The sequence below is a fragment of the Triturus cristatus genome, chromosome 11, assembly GCF_964204655.1.
Source record: "Triturus cristatus chromosome 11, aTriCri1.1, whole genome shotgun sequence".
Taxonomy (NCBI): domain Eukaryota; kingdom Metazoa; phylum Chordata; class Amphibia; order Caudata; family Salamandridae; genus Triturus; species Triturus cristatus.
In genome coordinates this window covers 145194595-145219949 of record NC_140594.1, presented here as the reverse complement: position 1 = coordinate 145219949, position 25355 = coordinate 145194595, and the positions used below count along the sequence as shown (strand labels likewise).

General features: G+C 45.3%; 1 protein-coding gene across 1 annotated transcript in view; it reads left to right on the top strand.

The window, feature by feature from the left end:
• The window catches only part of DNAH10 (dynein axonemal heavy chain 10), a 1995301-nt gene that overhangs the window by 975560 nt on the left and 994386 nt on the right, over nt 1-25355 (top strand). The window contains exon 36 of the mRNA XM_085636177.1: nt 21344-21490. Within this exon, the coding sequence (XP_085492303.1) occupies nt 21344-21490 (147 nt within the window). The remainder of the gene's footprint in view (nt 1-21343; nt 21491-25355) is intronic.

Genomic DNA, 25355 nt, shown 5'->3' with positions numbered 1-25355 from the left:
TGATACGGCAGATTCGGTGGCGAGAATAATGGGCTCATCCATAGCCACGAGAAGGCAGGCGTGGCTCCGTTCATCTGGATTCTCCGCGGATGTTCAGGCCGCATTAGTGGATTTGCCGTTTGATGGGCAGAAGTTATTTGGAGAAAAGGCAGACTCTGCCCTACAAAGATTTAAAGACAGCAGGTTAACGGCTAAGTCTTTGGGTCTGCAAGCACCTGCTAAGGGATCTGTTTTTAAAAAGTTTAGGGGTTTCGGAAGATCATCCTTTCGCTCCTTCGGACAGCCTCAGCAGCAACAGCAGCAGCAGCAACAGCAGAATTCCCTCTATAGGTCCTATAGTGGGAGACAAAGGGGTCAGAGAGGTTCTGGACGCAACCCCTCTTCTTCTTCCTCCTCCTCTGCTCCCAATGAGGCTTCAGGGAAGCAGCCCTAGATCCCCCATCCCGGATCATGTAAGACCTGTGGGGGGTCGGGTGTCCTACTTTCTAGGTTGGAAATCTGTTACGACAGACCTTTGGGTTTTGAACCTCGTAGAGACTGGGTACGCCCTTCCCTTTCGGGAGTTTCCTCCCCCTTACCCTCCTTGCCAAGGTTACTGCTCAGAGGACCATCTGCTTCTCCTGCAGAAAGAGGTTCTAGCTTTGCTTCAAAAGGGTGCAATAGAGGTGGTTCCGGAGCAGGAAAGGGGTCAGGGATGCTACTCCCGGTATTTCCTGATTCCCAAAAAGGACGGCAGATTGCGTCCGATACTGGACCTCAGAATCTTGAACTTTTACCTGAAACAGGAGAAATTCAAGATGCTGACCCTTGCGCAGGTTCTTCAAGCGTTGCAGCAAGGAGGCTGGATGGTGTCGCTCGACTTGCAGGATGCATACTTTCATGTCCCAATCCTGAATTCGCACAGGAAGTATCTCAGTTTTACGGTTGGGTCGCAACACTACCAGTTTGCGGTCCTCCCGTTTGGTCTTACTACCGCACCTCGAGTCTTCACAAAGGTGATGGCAGTGGTGGCTGCTCATCTCAGGAGGTCGGGGATTCCGGTTTTCCCCTACCTGGACGACTGGCTTCTGAAGGCAGAGTCCCCAGAGATGGTGCAGCGTCATCTGCAGGTAACATCTCAGCTGCTATTCGACTTGGGTTTTTCGATCAATGTGCCCAAATCTCACCTGGTGCCCTCTCAACGCAACCTGTTCATAGGGGCAGTACTGGACACTACTGTGTGTCGAGCATTTCCTCCTCCACAAAGAATTCTCGACATTCAGGAGATGGTCCCTTTATTCCACAGTGGAGCGGTTGTTCCAGTTCTGAAGGTCCTTCGCCTGCTCGGTCTGTTCGCTTCCTGCATTCTGTTGGTCAGCCATGCACGCTGGCACATGAGGGCGCTCCAGTGGTGCCTCCGCAAGCAGTGGTATCAGCACAACGGGGACCTCAGGGAGTCGATCAAGGTCTCCAGAGAAGCTGCAGCGGATCTATCTTGGTGGAGTGTGGAGGGCAATCTGTCGCAAGGAAAGCCCTTCCATCTGACTCCGTCGGTGGCCACAGTGATAACGGATGCCTCCACCCTAGGGTGGGGTGCTCATCTGGGGGATCTGGAGATCAAGGGTCTTTGGTCTCCAGAGGAAAGGTTGCTTCACATCAACCTTCTGGAATTGCGGGCGATTCGTTTGGCGCTCAAGGCCTTCCTCCCTTCCCTTCGCGGTCAGTCGATTCAAGTCCTGACAGACAACACTACCGCGATGTGGTATGTCAACAAGCAGGGAGGAGTGGGGTCTCTTTGTCTATGCAGAGAGGCCCTGCGTCTATGGTCCTGGGCTCAGGACCATCAGATTTGTCTGATGACAAATCATCTGGCCGGTGTGTTGAACGTACGTGCGGACAGTCTCAGTCTGCAGTTCTCTGCCGATCACGAGTGGAGGCTCCATCCGGAGGTGGTTCGTCACGTCTTTCGGACGTGGGGGACACCTCGGGTGGACCTGTTCGCCACTCACGAGAATGCTCACTGCCCGTCATTCTGCAGTCTCCAGTATCCGATGCAGGGAGCGTTGGGGGACACGTTTCAGTTGAGTTGGGGCTCACCATTCCTTTTCGTGTTTCCTCCCATACCCTTGGTTCCTCGGGTTCTGAGGAAGATTCGCCAAGACCGGGCCCAAGTCATATTGATCGCCCCGGATTGGCCAAGAAGGGTGTGGTACACAGATCTTCTCCACCTCTCCTCGTGCCCTCCGCTCCGTCTCCCTCTGAGGGCAGACCTCCTCTCGCAGTCGCAGGGGCAGGTTCTACACCCCCACCTCCAGAGCTTACACCTTCATGCCTGGAAATTGAACGGGGCAACCTGAGTTCTTTCTCTCTCCCACCTGATGTGGTGGATGTTATTTTATCGGCCAGGCGACACTCCACCAAGTCCATTTACTCCTACAGGTGGTCCAAGTTTGTAAAATGGTGTGGAGAGAGATCCATTGACCCTTTAAAAGCCCATCTTTCTGAGGTGCTCCAGTTTGCTCTTTCCTTGGCTCAGCAGGGCTGTGCTGTGGCCACGGTCAAGGGCTATCTATCAGCCTTATCGGCTTTTCTATGTCTACCTGATCAACCGTCATTATTTAAATCTCCGGTTGTACTGAGGTTTATCAAAGGCCTTACAAACAAGTTTCCACCTACTCCTTTTGTAATGCCTCAGTGGGACCTTAATCTTGTCTTAACTTTTCTGATGGGGTCCCCGTTTGAGCCTCTTCATAGTTGTCCTATGAGGCTGTTGTCCTTTAAGACGGTCTTTCTTGTAGCCATAACCTCGGCAAGGAGGGTGAGTGAGCTTCAAGCTCTTAGTTCTAAACCCCCTTTTCTAACATTACATGCTGAAAGGATGGTACTCAGGACCAGGGCTGCTTTCCTGCCCAAAGTTGTTACTCCGTTTCATTTGGGGCAGTCTATTACTCTCCCTGTTTTTTATCCACCTCCTCATCCCTCCAAGGAGGAGGAAAGGCTTCATCGCCTGGACCCAACGAGAGCTGTAAGCTTTTACTTGGACAGAACGAAGGACTTTCGTCTGGAAGATCAGCTCTTCGTGGGTTATGTTGGACATTCCAAAGGAAGAGCGGTGCACAAGCGCACTCTATCAAGGTGGATCATCCTTGCCATCAAGATCTGCTACGCCCTGGCTGGTAAGGTTCCTCCTGAGGTTATTAGGGCTCATTCAACTAGAACTAAATCATCTACATCTGCTTTGGCCCGGGGTGTTCCTGTGGCAGATATTTGTAAAGCCGCGACTTGGGCCTCCCTCCATACTTTCGCAAAGCATTGTTGCTTGGACTCTGAGATGAGGAGGGAGGGCCACTTCGCGCGCTCTGTCTTGCAAGACTTTCTGGTATAGGAAGGTGGACACCCTCCTCCGGGAGTGGGGACTGCTGTGGGAATCTATTCACAAGGTGAGGAATCCACTGGCAGATGTATCCATCAGAAGAACAAGTTACTTACCTTCGGTAACGCTTTTTTTGGTGGATACAGTATCTGCCTGTGGATTCCTCACTGGCCCACCCGCCTCCCCGTTGTCCACCTTTGTATACCATGAAAGAGGTCTTGTTGAAATGTTTTTATACTTTCTTGTACATTTGTAGGAAATGCTTGTTTATTTAGCATTCCTTTTCTTTGTATGCTATGTATATATCTGGTTGTTTATGGTATACTGTGTATACTTTGAGTCTGTCGTTGGTCCACCTGTTCGCCTCGGGAGCCGATGCATTATGACGTCGCCCACGTCGACGTGGAGTGCTGGGGAAAAAAGTTCAGTGGAATGCTGGCGCAGGGGATATTCACAAGGTGAGGAATCCACAGACAGATACTGTATCCACTAGAAAAAGCGTTACCGAAGGTAAGTAACTTGTTCGTTTGGTATTTGCTTTTGGCCTTATTTTCTGTGCCATGTTTGCTGATTCCTGAGGCCCACAGAGGTCTTGTGGTGAACATCCTGCTGAACCCACTCTTAGACAATGAATAAAATGTATATTAGGGCAACCAAAATCTCTAAAGACTCAATTGCTAATGATCCAAAATGCTCCTCATTGTGGGATTCAGAAAAGCAAAGAAATATTATTATTATTAATACCAATGATAATAATAATAATAGCTTGTTTTATGTAATCTTTCATTTTACTCTTCTTCCATTTCCAAGTACTGCAAACAACATATGTTACTATTATCTTACTTAATGGTACACACTTTAGCGACATTGAAAGGATGAAAGGGTGGGTCTAGAACGTTGAAATTCATACTTTTGAACTTCTTATCTCTACTGATATAAGTAGCTAGCAGCTAGCTAGTCACACACTCCAAATCAGACACTTGCTTAAGGCACACTGATTTGTGTCCCAGATTAGTATAAACTTTACATGCTGCCTTCTTAAAATTTGCTCTTCTGCAAAGAGCTATTGTTCTCTTCCAGGGGATACTCATCAATAGTCATAAGCACTGAATAATCCCCGCCCATGTGCGGGATCCCAGAGCATATAGAAATATACATATATATATGTTATGTGTGACCAAAAAGTGCACAGCACTACCACGACATACATATATACATGTATATATTAACCATAAATATGCAGTCTAACATATATCTAAGAGGACAACATGCCAAAATTATACAGGTTTTTCTTGCATAAAAAGCAGTATTGCATATAAATACTGTAATAGAAAACATACACTGAAATAGTATCATACAAGAAAACCTTTATTTTCATAAAGAAAAGCAGGTAATAGAAGGCATTTGGCATAGGTGAATAAAAATCATAGTACAGTAAAAAAACTGGCACCTCGCCTTTAAGGCTTCCAAGAACCTGGACACCGTGCCTTTAAGACCTCCAGGAGCCCCTCTGCTCCCATCATGCACCACAGGTGACAGTTAGGTCAGTTCTTTTTTCCGGCTCTTTCTGTGAGGATCCTGGAGCTTGAGCTCTACATTTTTTGATTATTTCTAGTCAGAAATAGTTTTTTTCTCTCTTTACTCGACAATTTTTGATTGCTGGGTGATATTTATTATCTTTTCTGACAGTTTTATCATTCTTTTTCTGTCAGAATGCCAGCATTATTCCACAAATGTCCATCTTGTGGAAAAAAGATGGCTAAATCTGATCCACACTGTGTGCATCGTTTGTCTACCTTCCTCTCATAAGCCTGACACTTGTAATTATTGTCAGCAGTTTTCTAAACTGACTCTTAGAGACAGAGAAAGGATTAGACTTCATGCCATGCTGGAGAGAAGTAAAAGTCATCATAACAGCGGCCCTGAGAGTCATCAAGGCCCTTCTTCTTTTCAGGAACATCGAAAACGGCGAAGTTCTACCTCTCCAGAGTCCAGGAAGAGACAGATTTCTGATTGCTCGCTGTCGGCGTCAAGATCGCCGTCGAAGAAGCATCCAACACACTCTTCAGTGTCGATGGACAGATCGACATCGAGACAACGACATTCTCCATCGCACAAAAGTAAGTCGACGTCGAGACATACTTTGGGCTCGAAGTATACTGGTCCCGAGAGACCTATTAAACACCCGTCGACGGCGAAACATCCGTCGGCGGCGAGGAACACTCCGCCACCTTCGAGGAGGTCGGCGTTGAGGAGCACGCCGGCGAAGACCCTGCCGCGAGCATACCGGCTGTTGATGTCGAGATCTCCGTCGCAGTCGAGGCGCTCACCGTCGAAGAAATCGACACCGAAGAAGCGTCCTAGACATTCGACGTCGAAATTTCCAGCTCGACGTCAAGGGCTACGTCGAGGGCTACGTCAAGATCAGTGAGACGAGAATCATCCAGCATCTCGCCGCCGAGGAAGTCGACGCCGATGAAGTAGACGCCGATGGTGTCGTCCAGACATCGGTCGACGTCGAGGGACAAAGATCCTGTGGCAGTTTCGGAGGAGGTTGCAGAGGGGGAGAGATCGACGTCGAGGTCACGACGGTCGACTTTGAGGAGAGCTTCATCATCTCCTGGCCTTCACATCGTTCAAATTTCACTGGAGGACTCTCCGGTGCCACCAAAGAAATCACATCCTTTTAACCTTTCACCCAGATGGTTAGAACGGACTGGACATTTTGTGGAGGGGTGTGCGGATCATGGAAGTCCGGATTAGGATTATTCTCGCACCTACTCACCATCACGACATACCAGAAGTCCTCGTCCAACTACTTCATCGAGGGTTTCTCCACAACTAACCCCGAGAAGATGAAGATCTCCTGTCTCCCGCCATACAAAATCTCTGGAACGATCTCGTTCACGTCACACTTCCTCTCCCAGGAGGAGGAGACGAAGATCTCCAATGTGGTTGTCATCCACCAGATCGTCTATCAGAAATTACTCTCCAACGTTGTTGACAACTCCACCTTCCAGAGTTTTCCCTATTGATGACATAGGGACTTTCAATGATGTTCTCTGCAGGGGGGCCAAGAAGTTCGGCATTACCATGTTAGCTCCTACGGTTTCCACATCTATTATTTTTGAGACTCTACATCATCGAACATCTTCCAGAACTTTACTGCCACTGGTCCCAGGCCTCATAGAGCATGCCATGCAGACTTTCCTAACTCCAGCCACAGTAGGCTCTGTGCCCTCTTTTTCTGCACTCAGACCCCACACCAGACTCAGTTATTGTGGCAGCGGCCAGAAAAGGAAACTCTGCTGCATCTTCTTCTTCATGTCCTCCGGAGAAAGACAGCATGAATATGGACTCTCTGGGGAAGAGGATGTGTAATACGTCAGCCTCGATGATGAAAGTAGCCAGCACCTCAGCTCTGTTAGGGAGGTATGATGGATCTCTCTGGGACTCTCTTACCAGGTTCACAGAAAAACTCCCAAAAGAAGATCAGCAGGACTTTCAGGAGATACTGCACGAAGGTGGCTTGGTAGCTAACCAGGTGATTAGCGTGGCTGCAGATGCATCTGATCTGGCTGCCCACGGTTATTCCCACGGTATCTGTTCCAGGTGTTCGGCTTAGCTACGCCTCACAGGCCTGAAGCCGGATGCTCAACAGAGGATTGTCAATCTTCCGTTTAATGGCTCCTCATTATTCGGCGCTCATGCGGATGATGAGATGGCCAAGATGAAGACGGAGTTGGATACCCTGAAGGCGGTTGGTCTCAAGAAATGAAAGGAATTCAGAAAACGCTTCCGCCCCTATGACAAGCGTTCCTTCCAACAGGGGGTTCAAACCCCGCAGCGGTCATCTCAGAATCAGCAACAGCAGAGGTCTCAATTCCAGCAGCGACGACTTGGCAGAGGCAGGTGAAACAATAGGCAGCAGTCCTCTGCGGCCAAACAGCCAGCCAAGCAATGAGCAGAAGCTTCCTCCGGGTCCGTTAGCCACTCCGGTAGGAGGAAGTATCACCTTTTATCTGGAAGAGTGGAAATACATAACAAACGGAGAAGGGACTCACCACAGCTGCGTTCGAGGAGGAGTAGCTGCGAACCCACGAGCGAAGGAGCTGCACTGCCGGCCCTTCGCGCTCCACGCTTCCGACCCAGGTTTGCAATCTGCCGCCCTTGGTTGCGGGGGGCCCGGCGGGCAGTGCGCAGGCAGCGGAGTTGCGAAAGGATCTGCACTCCGGCCCTAGGCAGCCGCACCTCTACTCCCCGATTCCTTTGCGAAAGGCCTGAGCACAACGCAGGAGGAGGCAGGGGCCATAGGAGCTGCAGGAGCTAGAGGAGCCGCCCTTCCCTCCCTGCTTTTTCCATGGCCGGACGGACAGACAGACGTAACTGTAACCGGCTCCAGGTTCCTGGCTCCAGGCTTGCTACAGAGGGCAGAGGAGTGCCATCACAGGGAGCCGTAGCTGCAGCCAGTCATAACTACAGTAACTAAAGACTCGGTGAGACTGGGTGAGTTAGCAGCCCACAGCACCCACCTTCCCTGCCCCTCGTATACTCACTGGTGCACACAGTGCTGAGCTTCAATCTCTGCTGTGCCCTGCACGGGGGTAATAGGAGGGGGAGCACGGAGTCTGCAGTCCTGTTATCCGGCTGTCCTGCGGCAGTTTTTTGCTGCAATGTTTTAATGGCGGGATCTGGGACCTGGTAAGAACTGGCTGAAGAGAAGCAGGACAGAGAAATTAGAGGAAACAGAGGAGTACACCAGCAAAATCCAAACTCCCACCTCTAACAAAACACCTACCAACTCATCAGTGTCTCCAACAAAGCGAAATAAAAGTGCCAGACTCACATAGCTCCAGTCAGGCCTTGAGGGATAAAATCCTGGTTCTGAGACCCTGAAAATATTATCCAACAGGAAGCGCAGCAAGCGCACGAAGAAGCGTATCTAAGCAACATAAAGCACTACTCGTCCTAAGACTTTGCTCTAACGCCGTGAGGGGAACGGCTTCACCCTCCTCTTTACTCGCTACAGCAGAAGGTTTCTCACCCGCTTTCCTGGGGCATAGCAGTTTAACCGCACTGCGCCTCCGTGAGGGGAACGGCCAGGCGGTCGCGGACTACACCTCCCAGAGGGCCTTGTGTGACCACGCCACTGGAGGCCGCAGGAGGAGGCCCTCTTATTCAGCGCGGTCCTCCCGCAGCGCGAGACGCATGCGGGCCAAGCCCGGTCCATGGGCGGGCCCGTCCGCGCCCGTCGGAGACCGGAGGTGACTGGACTGGGCCACCCCCTTTTCAACCGGTGTCTTGCTGATTGTAACCCCTCTTAGGTGAGCCAAGTATATTTTTCCACACTAATTAGATATATATGTTAACGTGACTATGGGGAAGCGTGTGGGACAATCGGCATTTAGGCCTGCTGCAACAAGCATTGATAGTATGCTGGAAAGAGCGGTCAGCATTGTGAGTAATGAAATCGAACTGACTGAGAGGCGTCTCTCTCTTGGTCTAGGGGTACCATTACAACCCATGATTCCAACAGTAGAAGTTATTAATTCAAATACCAGTGACTTAGACACTTCTATTACTACCTGTGAGGAGCCTAGAGGTGACACTGTAACCCATGTCCCTGTATTAGACACCCCAACGAATATTGGTGCACCTATTGGGGCGAAACGCAAAAGGAAGCCAGCTAAGACAGTAAGCGCCAAGTGGAAGCAACCGACTCATCCCTGTTCATCTCACACAATGTTGAACTCTTGGATTCGCTCTCCTACCAATCTTACAACAGTTGCAGCCCAGGTGCATGTTTCAGATATCAATCCCCTCTATTGCTCCATTGGAACCCAGACTGGGACTGCCCAGTTTATTATTGATAGCAGCAGTAGGAGTGAAGTGGCTATAAGCTATATCGTGGATGCTATCACTGTTCGTGTTAAGAGTGCACTTGTTAGTTTTCTTGCAACTTTCAGGGATCGTTTGCTTGTTGTGTCCCCTATGCCTACGCCCCAACCTGTGATTCCCAATATTGTCCCCCCTGTAAATGCTAGTATGATTGTGCCCATTGATGTGGAAATGCCAACCATGCCATCTAATAGCGCTCAAATCTACCAACAGATTTCAAATGATCCCCCTAATTTGAATTCAGGCTCTACTCACAGTGATATGTGTAATAAAATCCGCTTGTGTTTTGAACCCGGAGGTATTAGAGGGGCAAACAGGAACACTGTGAATGATGGCATAAATAGAACTACTGATGGAAATGCGACACACATTATGTCACCCACTAGCATTCCCTCTGTGGCTTTAATTAATACTAACGCCACTGGCAACACACCACGAGAGGGTGCAATTGATTCCACCTGCTTGTCAGACCTTGGGGGCAATAGGGAGGTATTAAATCTACCTCCGGAGGCGTGCCCTTATGTTGTGGTTTTAGCAGGTGTGCCCCCTTTAAGGCCTGATCAAACAGAATGATGGGAGCAATTACACTGCAAGAGCGTGAATTGGCTCTCCAAACATAAAAGGTTTGGGACATCATTAATTGAGAATATTATTATGGTGCGGAGAGTAGGATGGGTGGGTACGTCCCCAAAATCCATCAAAGGGGATTGCATAGTTATTAACTTTCGCAGACCATCTGTGGCAAAAGCAATATTATCGTTGCAGGAGGAGCAGGCTAATTTTATCACTAGTATTTGGGCCTTGCCATTGGGCTATTTTTATAAGCCCATACTAGAGGCATCCTGCCCTAATATGTCTTGTACTCCCCGCCCTTTTCCCCTACTCAACAGATTTATGCCCTTATCAGGTTTGGATTCTCAAGATTGACTGTCTATCCCCCTCATAAATCGAGAGCCATCAGAGGTAGAAGAGTCAGTACCCCGTCGAATTTGCCCCCAGCCCTGTGAACCTGACATTCCAACTGCACCTAACGAAGATTCTACTCTTAAAATATTGAGTTGGAATGTCGCGGGCCTGGCATCTAAATTACATTTTCCAGACTGGCTGAAGTTAATCCATAGCCAAGATATTGTAATGTTCCAAGAGACCTGGGCAACCCGGGAGTTGTTCCTGGAGGGGTTTGAATGTTTCAATATCGTATCCCCTATCCCCGATTCAGGCCGGCCAGCTGCAGGCTTATCAACGTGGGTCAACATCAGGGCAGGGGGCCGTGCTAGAGTTCTGCATACTAATAACGATAAATTCCAGGTTACTATCTATACACGGGGGATCTCACTCTATTTGATTCGTTTTTATAATGATGATTTTAAAACCGTCCCCAATATGAACTTTATTGAGTTGTTTAAATTTGTTTCTAATTTACAAACAGTTAATTGTGGCACCAGATTCAAGGGTATCTGTTTAGGTGGTGATTTCAATGTAAAAATCCCAAAGGGTATTTATTCAGCTATTAATCCTATTGATACAAGACCGTTATGTCACAGAGGAGACCAGGTATTGGACCTCTAAGCTCCAATAACTTACTAGATGTTATGGAGCTTGCAGCTGTGCCCTCTAGGGATGGTTACATAGAACCCACCTATAGAGGCAGGGTTCAGCCTCTACCATCGATTATATCTTTATCACCGCCTGTTTAGAAAACTGTGTGTTAAAGGCAGAGGTAATTCCCACTCTTCAGGGGGACCACAACCCGATTAATTTGACCCTGAGCATCACGCCCAGCCCAACTTACAACAATGTGCAGGGTGCCAGTGATTTGACACCTACTACTGACAACCTTAGACTGGTTTGGCGTGGTATAGATAATACAGTGGTATTTGAAAGGTTGGTAAGATCTTTCCCTGATTTGATTAACACCTGTCTGACGCTTAAAGAATGTAACCTGGAGGTAGTCGGTGTTTTCTCAGAGCTCTGTACCGGCATCAAATCCTTGTTGTCTAAGCCCAATAAGAAAACTAACTTAGACCCAGGTTGGTTTAATGCCGACTGTTCCTCAGCTAATAGAGCCCTTCGAAGGGCGCTTGCTAATAAACCTAGAGACAGTTCTCTGGTTAAATCACTTAGGCTGAGTTACAAGAGAGTTATCACAATCAGAAAGGAGGAGATTATAAAAGAACATTGAGAGAACCTCGTTCGGGCAAACACTTTAAAAAATGGCAAGGACTTTTGGCAGGTTGTTAAAGGTATGAGGTCTCTGGGAAATTCTATGTCAATTAGTTGTAATATTTCCAGTGAGTCTTGGGAGGCCCATTTTACCAAGATCTGTGCTGCCCTGGATCCTCCCTCTGCTATTAAGGAGAACACTCCAATTAATTACAAGGATCCCGATTGATTTATCGGAGGTAGAGGAGGCCATCGAACAGAGCCTGGGATGTAAAGTCCCTGGCTCTGATGGCCTGCCTATTGACCTTATTAAAAGTTACCCAGATTTTTGGGCGCCACTACTGTTAAATGTTTTTAACAATTTAATCAAGTCCCCTATACCTCACACTTGGTCCTCCAGTATTATAGTGCCGATTTTTAAGAAGGGGGACCGCTGAAACCCAAGTTGCTACAGGCCGATCTCCCTGATCGATAATACCTTGAAAATCTTAGGGAGAGTACTGTATAACAAGATTAGGTCATGGGCCGAAGAATGTCAGATTTTACATCCATGTCAGCTGGGGTTCAGGAGTAACATCGGCACTGTGGAACAATGCCTTAACCTCAACTTGATCATCAGCAAATATAACATAGCTAAGAAAACACCTGTATATCTGGCATTCATGGACCTCACGTCGGCCTTTGACTTTGTTAACAGATCTCGGCTGTGGACAACCCTTTTAAACTATGGATTGGAGGAGTCCCTCATTTCTTTTTTAGCTTATTTGCACAAAGATCTACACGCCCGGGTGCGCATCAGCAAGGGTCGTGAGGTCTCCAAAGCCACTGATGTCGGTAGGGGGGTCAGGCAGGGTTGTGTCCTGACCCCCCTCCTATTTATTTTATACATCAATGATTTAAATAACTCTTTGGCAACATTAACTCAGGATGTCCCTTTTATCAACGGCAACACAATTCCTGCATTGTTATATGCCGATGACGCGGTGCTGATGGGGCGCACCCCAAAAGCTCTCCGCATTTTGGTCCATGGCTTTGTAGAGTTTATGGCAGCCCTGGATCTATGCATCAATTTAAAAAAAAAATCTTTTTTAATGGCGTGTGGGTCTAAGAAGTATTTTAATCCATCGATAGTTTTAGATTTCAACTGTTTATTGAGCACTCGCACTTTCCCATATCTCGGTTTGGTATTTGCATCTAATGGGCTGTGGACTGACCATGTGGCCTTCTGTAGGAGGAAGTTTACACATTCTATTAACACTATACTTGGGCTTCCCAAGCCGAGGAATGTAGAGGTGGCGCCCCCAACTGTCAAGATCTAAAGACTCCAATGCATACCAGTTGCAACTTATGGCGCTGGAGTCTGGGAGCACACTAACCGTGTTAGCATCCAGGGTGAAGAGAATAGATTCTGCCGCAAAATCTTGGGTGCACCCATCTCATCATCCAAATACGCTAGTCATTGTGAACTCAACCTTCCATACATTGAAGACTGCGTTAAGGCTCGCCCAACCCTATTTTGGTTGAGAATTTGTAAAAATCCTGCGGCTCAATTAACTAGAGAGATAATCTCAGATTCTTTGAAATGTGACAGGGGGATGGATATACTATGGTTGGCTGCGGTTCACAAAAGTTTAGTTAGTGTGAACCTAGAATGTGTATTTTCAAACCCCTCAGACCTTGGCACTATCAGTAGTAAATCCCTTCAAAGGACTCTCTATGCATCGTATAAAAGTGCCAGATTGGCTACAGAACGCAAAAAAACGTCAGTGGCCAGATACATGCATATTGAGAACGTCACTCCCGCGGTTTCTAGCTATTTGTTAAAACCAATCGGCCGCTGGGAAAGGGGCTTACTCTTTCGGCTGAGGACTGATACTATGAAATATATGTTATCATTCCCTGTGGGCTTTATTACTTACCTTGACCTTCTACCCTGTCCTTGCAATAATCAACACAAACAATCAATGCTGCACTTTTTATTCTTTTGTTCTTATCTAACTCTTACCAAAAGGTTTTTGATCCCTTATTTTAAAGCTTTACCTGTGATTGATTATAAGGCAGCTTACAGGATGATCATTGCTCTAAATGACGATGAACTAACCTTTCGGGTTGGTTCTTTTTTGAAGGCGGCGGTGCGCACCCGTAATTCTATGCGCCCCTGCTGAACTATGACATTTTATTTTATGTTTTTAAATTTGAACTGTTATTTGCTTTTATTGATTGTCTCATTATGAGACTGTGCACTGTATTACTGGAGGCCCAATTTTAATTCTACTGGACGTCTTAATTGATTTTATGTTTCTGTATTTTTATGCATATGTACTTTTATCCGAATAAAGTTTATATTGATTGATTGATAACAAACGACAAATGGGTGCTGAGTATTGTTCAAAATGGATACTTGCTGAGGTTCAAGACCCCACCTCCATCAATTCCTCCTCAAACAAATCCAATCCTCACCGCCTACTGTTGCAGCAAGAGGTGAACAGTCTACTACAAAAAACGCCATAGAGAAGGTTCCGAAACACCAGCAATGTCAAGGAATTTTTTCCTGTTACTTCCTGGTCGAAAAAAGAGGCCCGGCAAGAGAATACAGACCGATTCTCGACCTACAGCTCTTGAACAGGTTCATCCGCAAGGAAAGATTTCGAATGCTGGCCCTACACCAGATCTTTCCACTTCTACATCAGGGAGACTGGATGTGTGCTATAGACTTGCAAGATGCCTACTTCCATATTCCGGTGTCCAGGAGGCATCGCAAATTTCTCAGTTTCCAAGTAGGCCGTCAACACTTTCTATTTCTTCCGTTCAGGCTCATGTCAGCTCCCCAAATGTTCTCCAAGTGTATGGCGGTGGTGGCAGCTTTTTTACGAAAGTGGAAAATCTTCATTTACCCCTATCTGGACGATTGGCTCCTGAAGAGCGCCACCCCATCACTGCTTCAGAACCATCTCAGCTACTGTCTTCAGCTGCTGCACATGATGGGGCTTCAGGTCAACTTCAAAAAGTCGATTCTCAACCCGACCCAGAGAATCCATTACCTGGGTGCCTCTCTGGATACCGTGAAGGTAAGCCTGTGTCCTTCGGAGGAGAGATTGTCATCGATCAAGACCAAGGGGCGCGATCTCCTCAGTGCAATTCATCCCACAGTCAGACAAGTCTCGTCACTGTTGGGCTCCATGGCCCCTTCCGTGTTCATTGTTCCCAAAGCGAGATTGAACATGCATCCTCTGCAGCAGTCCCTGGAAGATCACTGGATGCAAGTTTCAGGTCGATGGGAGGACCGTGTGACTCTGTCTCAATCTGCCAAGGACTCCATCAGATGGTGGATGAAAAGGTCACATCTGCTGAAAGGAGTTCCATTTCATCAGGACATCCCCACTCAGACTAGTCACAGATGCCCTCCTACAAGGTTGGGGAGCACACATGGGGTCTCTTCAAGTGCAAGGTCTCTGATCGGAGACGGAGCGAGGATATCACATTAACTTCCTCGAGTTCCAAGCCGTTCACCTGGCTTTCAAGTCTCTGTATCCTTCTCTCCAGTCCAACTCTCTCTTAGTTCAGACGGACAACACCACAACAATGTATTATGTGAACAAGCAGGGGGGCACCAGGTCTAGAACTCTCTCTCTGGAGGCACAGTCCATTTGGAAATGGCTTCTCGCAAGAGGTCTCAACATCGTGGCCATTCATCTTCCGGGTTCCATGAACACCCAAGCCGATTCACTCAGCAGAGACTTCATAGAAGCGCACGACTGGGTGCTAAACGCCGAAGTCACTCAAGACATCTTTCGACAATGGGGAGTGCCACACATCAACCTCTACACAGACGCGGCCAACACCAAATGCCCCGTCTTTGCGTCCAGGTTTCCCCAACCAGGGTCACGAGGGAATGCCCTTTTGATAAACTGGTCTCAGACATTACTGTACGCCTTTCCACTGCTTCCTCTGATCCCTGCAGTAATCAACAAATTTTACAGGTCCAACACCAGAATGATCCTGATAGCTCCGGAGTGGCCGCACCACTGGTGGTACCCGGACCTTCTGCAGTTGTCTGAGGTGCCACACCGCAGGTTGCCTTGCCGCCCGGATCTGTTGTCCAAGAACGAGGGGAGAGTGTTTCATCCCAATCTCCCCTCCCTCAGATTGACAGCATGGCTCCTGAGGTCATTCAGTATGGACACCTAGACTTACCAGCAGATTGTATGTCAATCCTGAAAGAAGCCAAGAGACCCTCCACTAGAAAATCCTATGCTTGCAAGTGGAAGCGGTTTTACCTGTGGTGCAGGGACAATGCTCATGATCCGGTCAAGGGTCAGGAGCAGGTACTGTTTCCAAATTTACTACATTTAGCCAAGTCTGGTTTGCAGTTCTCTTCGATTAAGGTGCACCTAGCTGTTATCACTGCATACAGGAAATCTGCATCTCAATCCTCTTTTTTCAAAATGCCAGCGGTGAAAGATTTCCTTGAGGGTCTTAAAAAAGGTTTACCCCCCAGTGAGATCCCCATCTCCTCCTTGGGAGCTCAACATAGTCCTTACAAAACTTATGGGTGCTCCTTTTGAACATATTCACAAGGCCTCTCTGCAGCATTTATCATGGAAAACGGCCTTTTTAGTCGGCATCACTTCTGCCCACATGGTTAGTGAGATCCAGGCGTTATATGTTGTAGAGAGCCGTATACTGTCTTCCATGCTAACAGGGTGGTGTTAAGAACACATCCGAGTTTTCTTCCAAAGGTGGTCTCAGATTTCCACATCAATCAGGCGATCACTCTCCCTACTTTTTTCCCCAATCCCTCTACTCCACCAGAGAGGTCTCTCCATTCTTTGGACCTCAAGAGGGTTTTGAAATTCTATCTTGACAAAACTAAGTCCTTGAGACACACGGACCGGTTGTTTGTTAACTATGGTGTCATAAATACCGGTTCAGCAGCCTCTAAGAGGTCCATCTCTAGATGGATTGTTTCGTGCATATCCTTGGCCTATCAACTAGCGAATAAGGTTCTTCAGGGCAAACCCAAAGCACATTCCACCAGGGGGAAGGCTTCTACCACGGCCCTTCTAAGAAATGTGCCTATGTCAGAAATTTGTAAAGCAGCTACTTGGCGCTCAGTTCATACTTTCACCCGCCATTACTGTTTGGACTCTGATTCTCAGGCGGATGCCCAACTTGGGCAAGCCTCTCTGAGGAATTTGTTTGCTTAATGTCATGTTAAGATGCTTGGTCATGTATTTCTCTATGCTATTTGCTCGTCCGCAAGGTAGTGGGTATGGGCTTATGACTATTGATGAGTATCCCCTGGAAGAGAAGGATTAGTTACTTACCTGTAATCCTAGTTCTCTTCCAGGGGTATACTCATCAAAGTCATAAGCACCCGCCCTCCTCCCCGGACGAGCATTTTTAGTATATTTAGTAGTGATTGCATCTGTTAATCAGGTTGTTACAAGTTATACACCGTAAAAAAGAACTGACCTAACTGTCACCTGTGGTGCATGATGGGAGCAGAGGGGCTCCTGGAGGTCTTAAAGGCACGGTGTCCAGGTTCTTGGAAACCTTAAAGGCGAGCTGCCAGTTTTTTTTTACTGTACTGTGATTTTTATTCACCTATGCAGCGTTTAGGCCAAAGGCCTTCTATTACCTGCTTTTCTTTATGAAAATAAAGGTTTTCTTGTATGACACTATTTTAGTGTATGTTTTCTATTACAGTATTTATATGTAATACTGCTTTTTATGCAAGAAAAACCTGTATAATTTTGGCATGTTGTCCTATTGGATATATGTTAGGCTGCATATTTATGGTTATTATATACATGTATATATATATGTATGTCGTGGTAGTGCTGTGCACTTTTTGGTCACACATAACATATATATATGTATATTCCTATATGCTCCGGGATTCCGCACATGGGCGGGGATTATTCAGTGCTTATGACTTTGATGAGTATACCCCTGGAAGAGAACTAGGATTACAGGTAAGCAACTAATCCTTGCCTTTTATGTACCATACAAAAACACTGTGTGCGATGCTGGACTCAAACGCAAAAGTCTAAGTATATAGGTTACCTAGGGGCAGATTTATTATTTTTTTAGCGCAACGCAGCTTAGCAACCAAAGTTGCTGTTCAAAGCAGTGAAGTGTACTAAAATGTGCCTTCTGCTGTGATCCCATATGTTGGTGCACCAACAGGTTACCGGATGCCATCACAACCTTTGCACCACGATGCAGAGGCTTGTGCATGCTGCCTAGTGTAGGATTTGTACTGAAAGCATACCCTTCCAGTACAAAACTCTATACCTAGACAAATTATGAAACATTACACACATTGTATGTGTGCTGTGCAGTACAGCACGTACACAGTTTGTGGAAAGTTTTGTGAAAACTTTCAAGGAGGTGTTGTTGACTAACAGCCTGATCTGGCTATCTTTGTAGATTGTGCTTTGTGTCAAAATCTTGGATGGGTTTGCAGACCCGCCCATGTAATACCCAAGAAATTCCCTCTTGAACCAAAGTGGCACAAATCAGCATAGCATAAAGCTTTATTTGTGCTGACAAAATGGCACATTTTCGGCACAAAATACCCTCTGCTTAACTTTGCACTGGCACACATTCTTTTAAAATCCTGGCCTAAGGGTTTATGCCTGTTATCCACAGCTCTCCTTAACAACTCTGGGCTGATTCACAAAGGATTTGCCATCCTTACTAATGTGAGACTCTTTACTTTCTCCTAAATATAGGCATCATTCTAAGAAAGTCCCCCTTTTTGCAAGGTTACCCCCCACTTTTTGCCTGACATCTGATGCAACTGATTTGATGTGCCCTGGGACTCTGCCAATCAAGTTCCCAGGGCCTGTATTCTTTCCCAAAACTGTACCTTTGTACCCTTAAGTGGCACATCTCTGGCCACAGGTAAGCCCCTTGTAAAATGTACCGTGGGTACCAGGGGCACTGTGACCAGGGAAGGCCTCTAAGGGTTGCAGCACATATTGTGCCACCCTGAGACACTCTGTACCTTAACACCCACACACTGCTATTGTAGGCTGCATGTTTTGGTGTAGAGAAAAGTGAGGAGTCAACATGACACACATTCCTGTATGCCATGCCTGCAACCCACTTCCTGAGGCCTAGGTAAGTCACACCTCTAGCAGGGTGCACTAGCCCTAAGGTGAGGGAGGGTACAGTGGCATGGGCCCTGTACCCCTACAGTGTCTAAGTCCATTCTTAGACATTGTATGTGTAGTAAAGCCATAAAGAGTATATGGTCTGGGAGTTGGTCATTGTGAACTCCACAGCTCCATAATGGCTTTACGAAAACCTGAGAAGTTTCAGCCCATTAAACCCACACTGATGGTAGTGTGGGATTTAAGGTAAAATGCACTCAGAAGGCATCTTAGAGATGTCCCCTGAAAAATGACCAGTCCTGGTGTGGTTCCTGAATGGCTGCACGTCATTTGCCACCACCAGACATGTTTCTGGACCCCTGGGTAGAGATCCTCCGCTTTCTGGGTCCAGAAACATAACCCATCCTGGGCAGAGGTGTCATGCCTCCTCCATAGGATGGGCTGTGTTCCCGAATGGGAAGCTTCAAAGGTCTGCCGCCCTTCTAAGCTGTCCCTAGCTTTTGCTGTCCTACGCAATGGGCTACCACTGGTTCTGCCCCCCCGCCCCACTTTGGCCAGCAGAATCAGTTGACAAACCAAGCTAGGAGGAGAGGTGTTTCCACCTTTGCCAACCCAACCCCTCAGGGGGGTAAGGCTAGGTGAAGCACAAATCTCAGTCACGTCCATCTTGAAGATGAGGAGACCCAACCAATTAGGAAGAGGCTTATGCCCCACTCCTACTGGAGGGTGCCATAATAGCCCATTGTCCCCACCTGCACACCCCTTTTAACACCCTTAAATTTAGTATTTAGGGGTGACCCTGAACCTTGCCTCCTCAGATTTGAGGAAGAAAGAAGAAGGACTGAAGAGCCTTGCTGACCCAGGAAGAGGAGGACACCTACTGCTTTGGCCCCAGCCTTACCTGCCTGTTCCGGCTTCAACCTGCCTACAGTGAGAACCCCGGCAAGTCCAACAGCCCCCAGAGCCTAGAGGACCTGCCCTGTGACCATCTTTAAGACTTTGTCTCCCGTGACCACCAGATTTGCTCAATCAAAGACTCACCCATGGAACCCGGATCCAGGCAGCTCCGCGGTTTTGTACAACTCTGCACCCGAAGCCCACAGCCCGAGTTCAAGTGGCCCAACACCAGGTGGAGGCCTCCCCAGTGATCCAGACCTGGGAATTGGTGATCCCCGACCTCCCTCAAGCCTCAAGCCGACGCCTATAGTTTCAATGTGAAGGGTCCCCCAGACCCTGACTGGAGGTAATAAAGAAACCTGACGCCGAAAGACACCCCTGAACCTGATGCCCATGTCCTTGGGTGGCCCAACTGACAGTTTCCAGGCATCCTCCAAGAACCCATCTTACCCGAGCCTGCAGCATTTTTTCCAAACCAAAGGTCTCTATTGGAATCCACAGGGTCCCCGACGTGCCCTTGGCACACTCCACCGCCTCCCCCCCCGTGCCGCTCGTGGTGCAGCACCTGTGCTGATTGTTGGCCCCTGCAGTGCTGGACTTAACCCCAGGAGGTTTGCTCCCACACCCATTGGTAGTAAAATTTGAGTGCCTACCTAGACCTTCGGGAACCTTGGTCCTAACCCCCAAAACTCCCACTCGTAAGTCATTTACTTACCTGTGAAACCGATAACAATTTTTCTTCCATTAGAACCAATGTTACAATTTTTGTTCCAAAAATGTTGTGTTGCGCTGACTGTATAAAAGAAAAAGTAACTAAACTGCAAACCCTAAAAAAGTCTCACTTGTGAGATCCCCGGTGTGGTATCTAGGCATACCACCCCAAGTAGTCGATGTAATCTAAAAGTATTCCAAAAGTAATTACTGTGTAATTTAAACTGCTTGTTGAACCAATACAAACCTGTAACGATTGCAAATCCATTCCGAATGGCTCTTCTTGAAATGTTCAATGATTGAAAGTATATTTTGCCCAGCTGTGCCAGGTCCTGCTTGGTTCTAGAAATAAAACACAAGTATACCTTTTTATACTTACCCAATTGGTCTGGATTCAGTCTCTGAGTGTGTGCCTTCAGTCTTGATTGAGTGAATACAATAAATGCTTAACACACCCTCCGGATAAGCCTAACTGCCCGCCCACACTACCTCAAAGAGAGCTGCTAGTACTTACCTCATTTTAGCCTCTGCTATACCTCCGGGGACTCCCTGGACTCTGTGCACACTATACCTTACTTTGGTATAGTATATACAGAGCCAGCTTCCTACAGTAAGTGTATTGCTCCTGAAATTCAGGAATCACACTTACTGAAGGCCACAAATGTGTGAATCTTGCCCGCAGTAAATAGTTTTAACCAAATGTAGACTTACATTCATCATGCCAGCCTCTCTCAGTAATGCACAGTGAATGTATTGATATGAGTCGCTCACCGTGAGTGCAGAGTATGGGGTAAGCATGCTTCTTGAAACCAAAGAAAAGGTCTGAAGCAGCAAGAGGGAGGTTGGAGGGATTTGTGATTGTCCAATGGTGGATTCCCTGGTGTGGATATGATCTGCAATTTAACTAGTTACTATGGTGGAATTAATTTGCCAACAGCTAATTTTTGCTGCCATGCATACCTAGGAACTTGGAACTGACAGTAATCCCCTGGCTCATTGGCATTTTATCTGAAACTTCAGTTCTAAATTTTGCAACACCTATGATTTTCCATCATCCCTCTCTTCAATTTCCACAGGATGCTTACAATTAACTTATGTATATGGGCTGCATTCCATTTATTTACCTTATCTAATCTTTACTGTACTGTTATCTTGATTATGAGTCTTAATGCCAAATATGATTCTCTTACTCATACAGAATCTCGCTAAAAAGATGACCGTATTGTACAAGCTTGCAAGGGAGCAGCTCTCAAAACAGCATCATTATGATTTTGGACTACGTGCCCTTAAATCTGTGTTGGTGATGGCAGGAGAACTGAAAAGAGGCTCGCCTGACCTGAACGAGGTAAGTGCTCTGCTGCCTGAATTTGTTTAAGTAAGTCTCCAAAAAGTGTACAGCAAGTAACCGGTGAGTGGTAACACAGTGGTAAAGCTAATACTAATGAAAAACTAAACAGTGATACAATCATATTATATGATATACCCCTTTCAATATAGATTCTACTTTTCATTCCATTTCTGCCATGTACTGTGGATCAAGTAATGTTACTATTTTACACCATCGGCTTCCATAGTGCAAACCACTGAACTGTAAAAAAATAACTTAATTCAGATTCTCTATTTTTGAGATATTATTCTGAAAGTTTCCCCACGGTTATTTAAGTAGCTACTGATACTACTTGCCCTAAAAATAAATGTATACATTTAAAGATGGCTCTGTTTTTTTAGTATTCACTTTTTAAGCTACCTCTTGAGATTCATCTACTTGCAACTAAATATACACTGTTAACTGTTTGTGTTCACCTGTATGTGCATTCGGATTAGGATGTGAGTTTTAAAACTATTGTTATTTTCCCCTCATTTTACTTTTTGATCATCCTGAACATTATTTTGTACTGCCAACATGTAAATGTGGGTTCCTTATCACTATGTAAGTGTTAAAACATCCCATTTTTTTCAGAAAGTGTGTTTAACTCCTGAAAATATAGCAGTAAATGATACCAAAGCCAGTAGTATGACACAGCTACTCACAGAAATAAACTTTCAAAGTAAGGTATTGATGGCTCAGTAGATTCAATTGTTCCAAGTAAGGGTTGAGCATTTTTGTGAAACATAATATTTACTGTTATTCTAAGAAGGATGATTATTTAAGTCCCTTAAAACACATTAATTACTTCCTTTGATGACGATGAAGTATATCTTGATGATGCAGAAAGTGGCAAATCCAAACTTCATTCTTTATAATGGAAGCAGGGTAACAGAGTTTAGGTGCTGTATGCAATAAACAACCTACCACACCATTTACATTTGCGGTGTTGTTTGGAAACTGGCAAGAACTCTAGTTTTGGAGGTAATTAGATGTTAGGTCCATAGTAAATCAAAGTTAATTCAATCAATATTATTTGTTAATTAGTTACTAACTTGTAGAAAGTAAATCTCACATCTGAAAGTCTGTAGATGTTTTGTTGGTAATTCCAAGTTAAAAAACTTCAGAATTCACCATAATTTCATGAATTTGAAAGTGGGCTTGAATTCCATCATAAAAACATCTAACACATGTTTCTTGGAGGAATACGCTTCATTGGGGCTGTAAATAATTATAAAAGCACCTATGAAAAAGTGTTTCCCATGTACATAACTACAATAACTTTTAATGGCCCAAAACTAGGATATCTGTAAGTATGTGCCAGAAAACAGACTTTGCAACCTATATTATCAATTTAATCTTATCTATCTATGTTCAATAATGCAAGTTAAGTACCAGTTTTCATTATTCATCATTGTTAAATGACACAAAGCAGACAGTGGTATTCCATTACGTTAGAAGGCCTTCTCTTGGAAATTACCATATTATCATCTAAATGACCTGCAACCGTTGGGTAAATCTTTATCATACGTCAGGAATAACAGTGCAAAAGAACAAACTTATGTACATTAATCCATAGATAGTTAATTTCTGCATAATCAAGTCCAACTAGGATCATTATGATACCATATATGATCTAAATGCATGAATGCCAATGATAATAATCTGGTTATAGACCTCAGTCTGTCACGTCATTTTTGGTATCCAAACTAATGTTTGACTTGAAACATAATGATTTAGTATTTTGGCACTATTCAAGGAAAGACCTATTCACCAATGTTATGAAAATCTGCAGTTATCTCCCTTTTCAGCCCACTAGCATATTCATTTTCTAAAATATGAAATGATGAAATTGAGGTTCTGAAAATCCCCAAAAATTGAAGTTTAAGTGTTACAGATAATAAACTAGCCAAATTAGCTTACCCTGAATTCACTGATTCCCAACAGAGTATCAATGCAAAAAATGAAATCCTCTACCTTAGTTCTTACTGACCAAACATTGTGGTGAATCTTATGATAGGGATTCTACAAAGATGGAATAAAACAATTTCTGCCATTACTTTTCTAAATGGTAAAGGTTCACCCAATTGATTAAGAATTGATCCAGAAAGTCACTTACTCGTTGTTGGCAGCAGCACATCCACGTTCTTCGATCATGGCTAAAAAAAGATGGAATTTTACAAGCAAAATAAATGCTATTCTAAAGTCTTCTTGCCAATTCTTTCCATGTGGTCAGACCCAGAGGAGGAAATACCCTTGACATATGGGAAATGTAGTTTGAAACTGAGCGGTCGGACCAGAAGTATAAATACCCTTGACTAACGGGATATGTATTTTAAAACCAAGCCCTTTACTGCTGTGTGAGTTAAAACAATTCATTCCCTACGGTAATTCTTTCAAAATGATTTAAAAATAGTATTTGTACTAATAAATAAAAAAAAAAATTGAAAACCATTCTAATTCAGTATAGGACCTGCAGTCTTTAGCATTGTAGATCAGGGATTTACTGGTAGTGCTACACATAGTTCTAATAAGATGTATATTGAAGATAACATGAAAAACCTACAGATTAATCGGACCAAAATATTCTCCAGAAAGAATAATTTTTGTTTCATTAATGACTACAAGTATATAGTTTATCGATAAAAGTAATACGTTTTTTCTGTCAGACCAATCTTCAAATTAAATACATTGCAGAATGTTACCCAATAAAATGGTGTGTTAACTTTCAAATTAAATAAATTGCAGACTTCTCAATACAAAATATTCTAAGTTATGAACCCATGTCACTCAGTCGTTTGGTTGGATAAACCAACTATGGCTCTAGCTAGTCATGTTGTTACCCAGACTTAAAATAAATAGACCATTCGAATTCTAGTGAGTTAAATTAGGAAAGTAGTTCTTAGTTTAATTTTTTCCCCTCAGTGATGTTAGTTCATTGCAGACTATAACATGGAATCAAGCCGTTTCACCAAAAGTATGCTATTCAATTTCTAATAGTTTGAATTACCAATCCTTATTCAGCCTTTAATTCATTCAAAAATCGTAGGTAAAAGCTCAAGGTCAGTAAAGAACCTGTAATCTCTAGTGTTGCGGACCAATGTCTTAATGATGTTGCTATTAGCATTTCTATTGCATTTGCAAGAAAAGCAGTCTCACAGTAAAGTAGATGGGAATTAATCATATGATTGAAAAACAGCCACTTCCAAGCAGCTCAAAGTAATGCCATCTGAACAGAATTCAGTCCACAATTAACAGTATCTAATCAATAAATCCAGAAAGTCTCTTTTGATCTCAATTTCATTTCCAATTTCCCCTCTCATCCTTCCAGTTTAATTTGTTGTATGCCAACATACCTTATTTTCTCTATATCCTCACAAGAGTGATTTTCTGTTATGTGATTCACCATGGGGTATTTGATGTCTTGTTTTTTCAGTGCAAATGTATATGTGTCAAATACTGAGGGCCTGATTACGGGTCTGGCAGTGTGGGCCTCCCACACCGCTAAACAGGGCAGCCGCCAGATTATGAGTATTATCATGGCCTGTCGGATAATACCATTGTGGTGCAGTTTAAAGGCTTATATGTAAGCCTTAAACTGCACTGCTGCGGGACTGCCAGTGCACGTTCCTGCACAGCATGGACTTTGCAGTCCATGCATGTGGATGGTGGCGGTGCCATGGCAGACGGACTGCAGGTGCAGCAGTGGCCGGACTGCCACCGCTGTACCACCGTGAGTTTGGTGGTCCTCGGACCGCCAAACTCATAATTAGGCCCTGAGTTCTACATTGAGTTCTTTAAGTTTCAAGCATTCATAGTAATTAGTCAGTTCTTCTACAGTGAC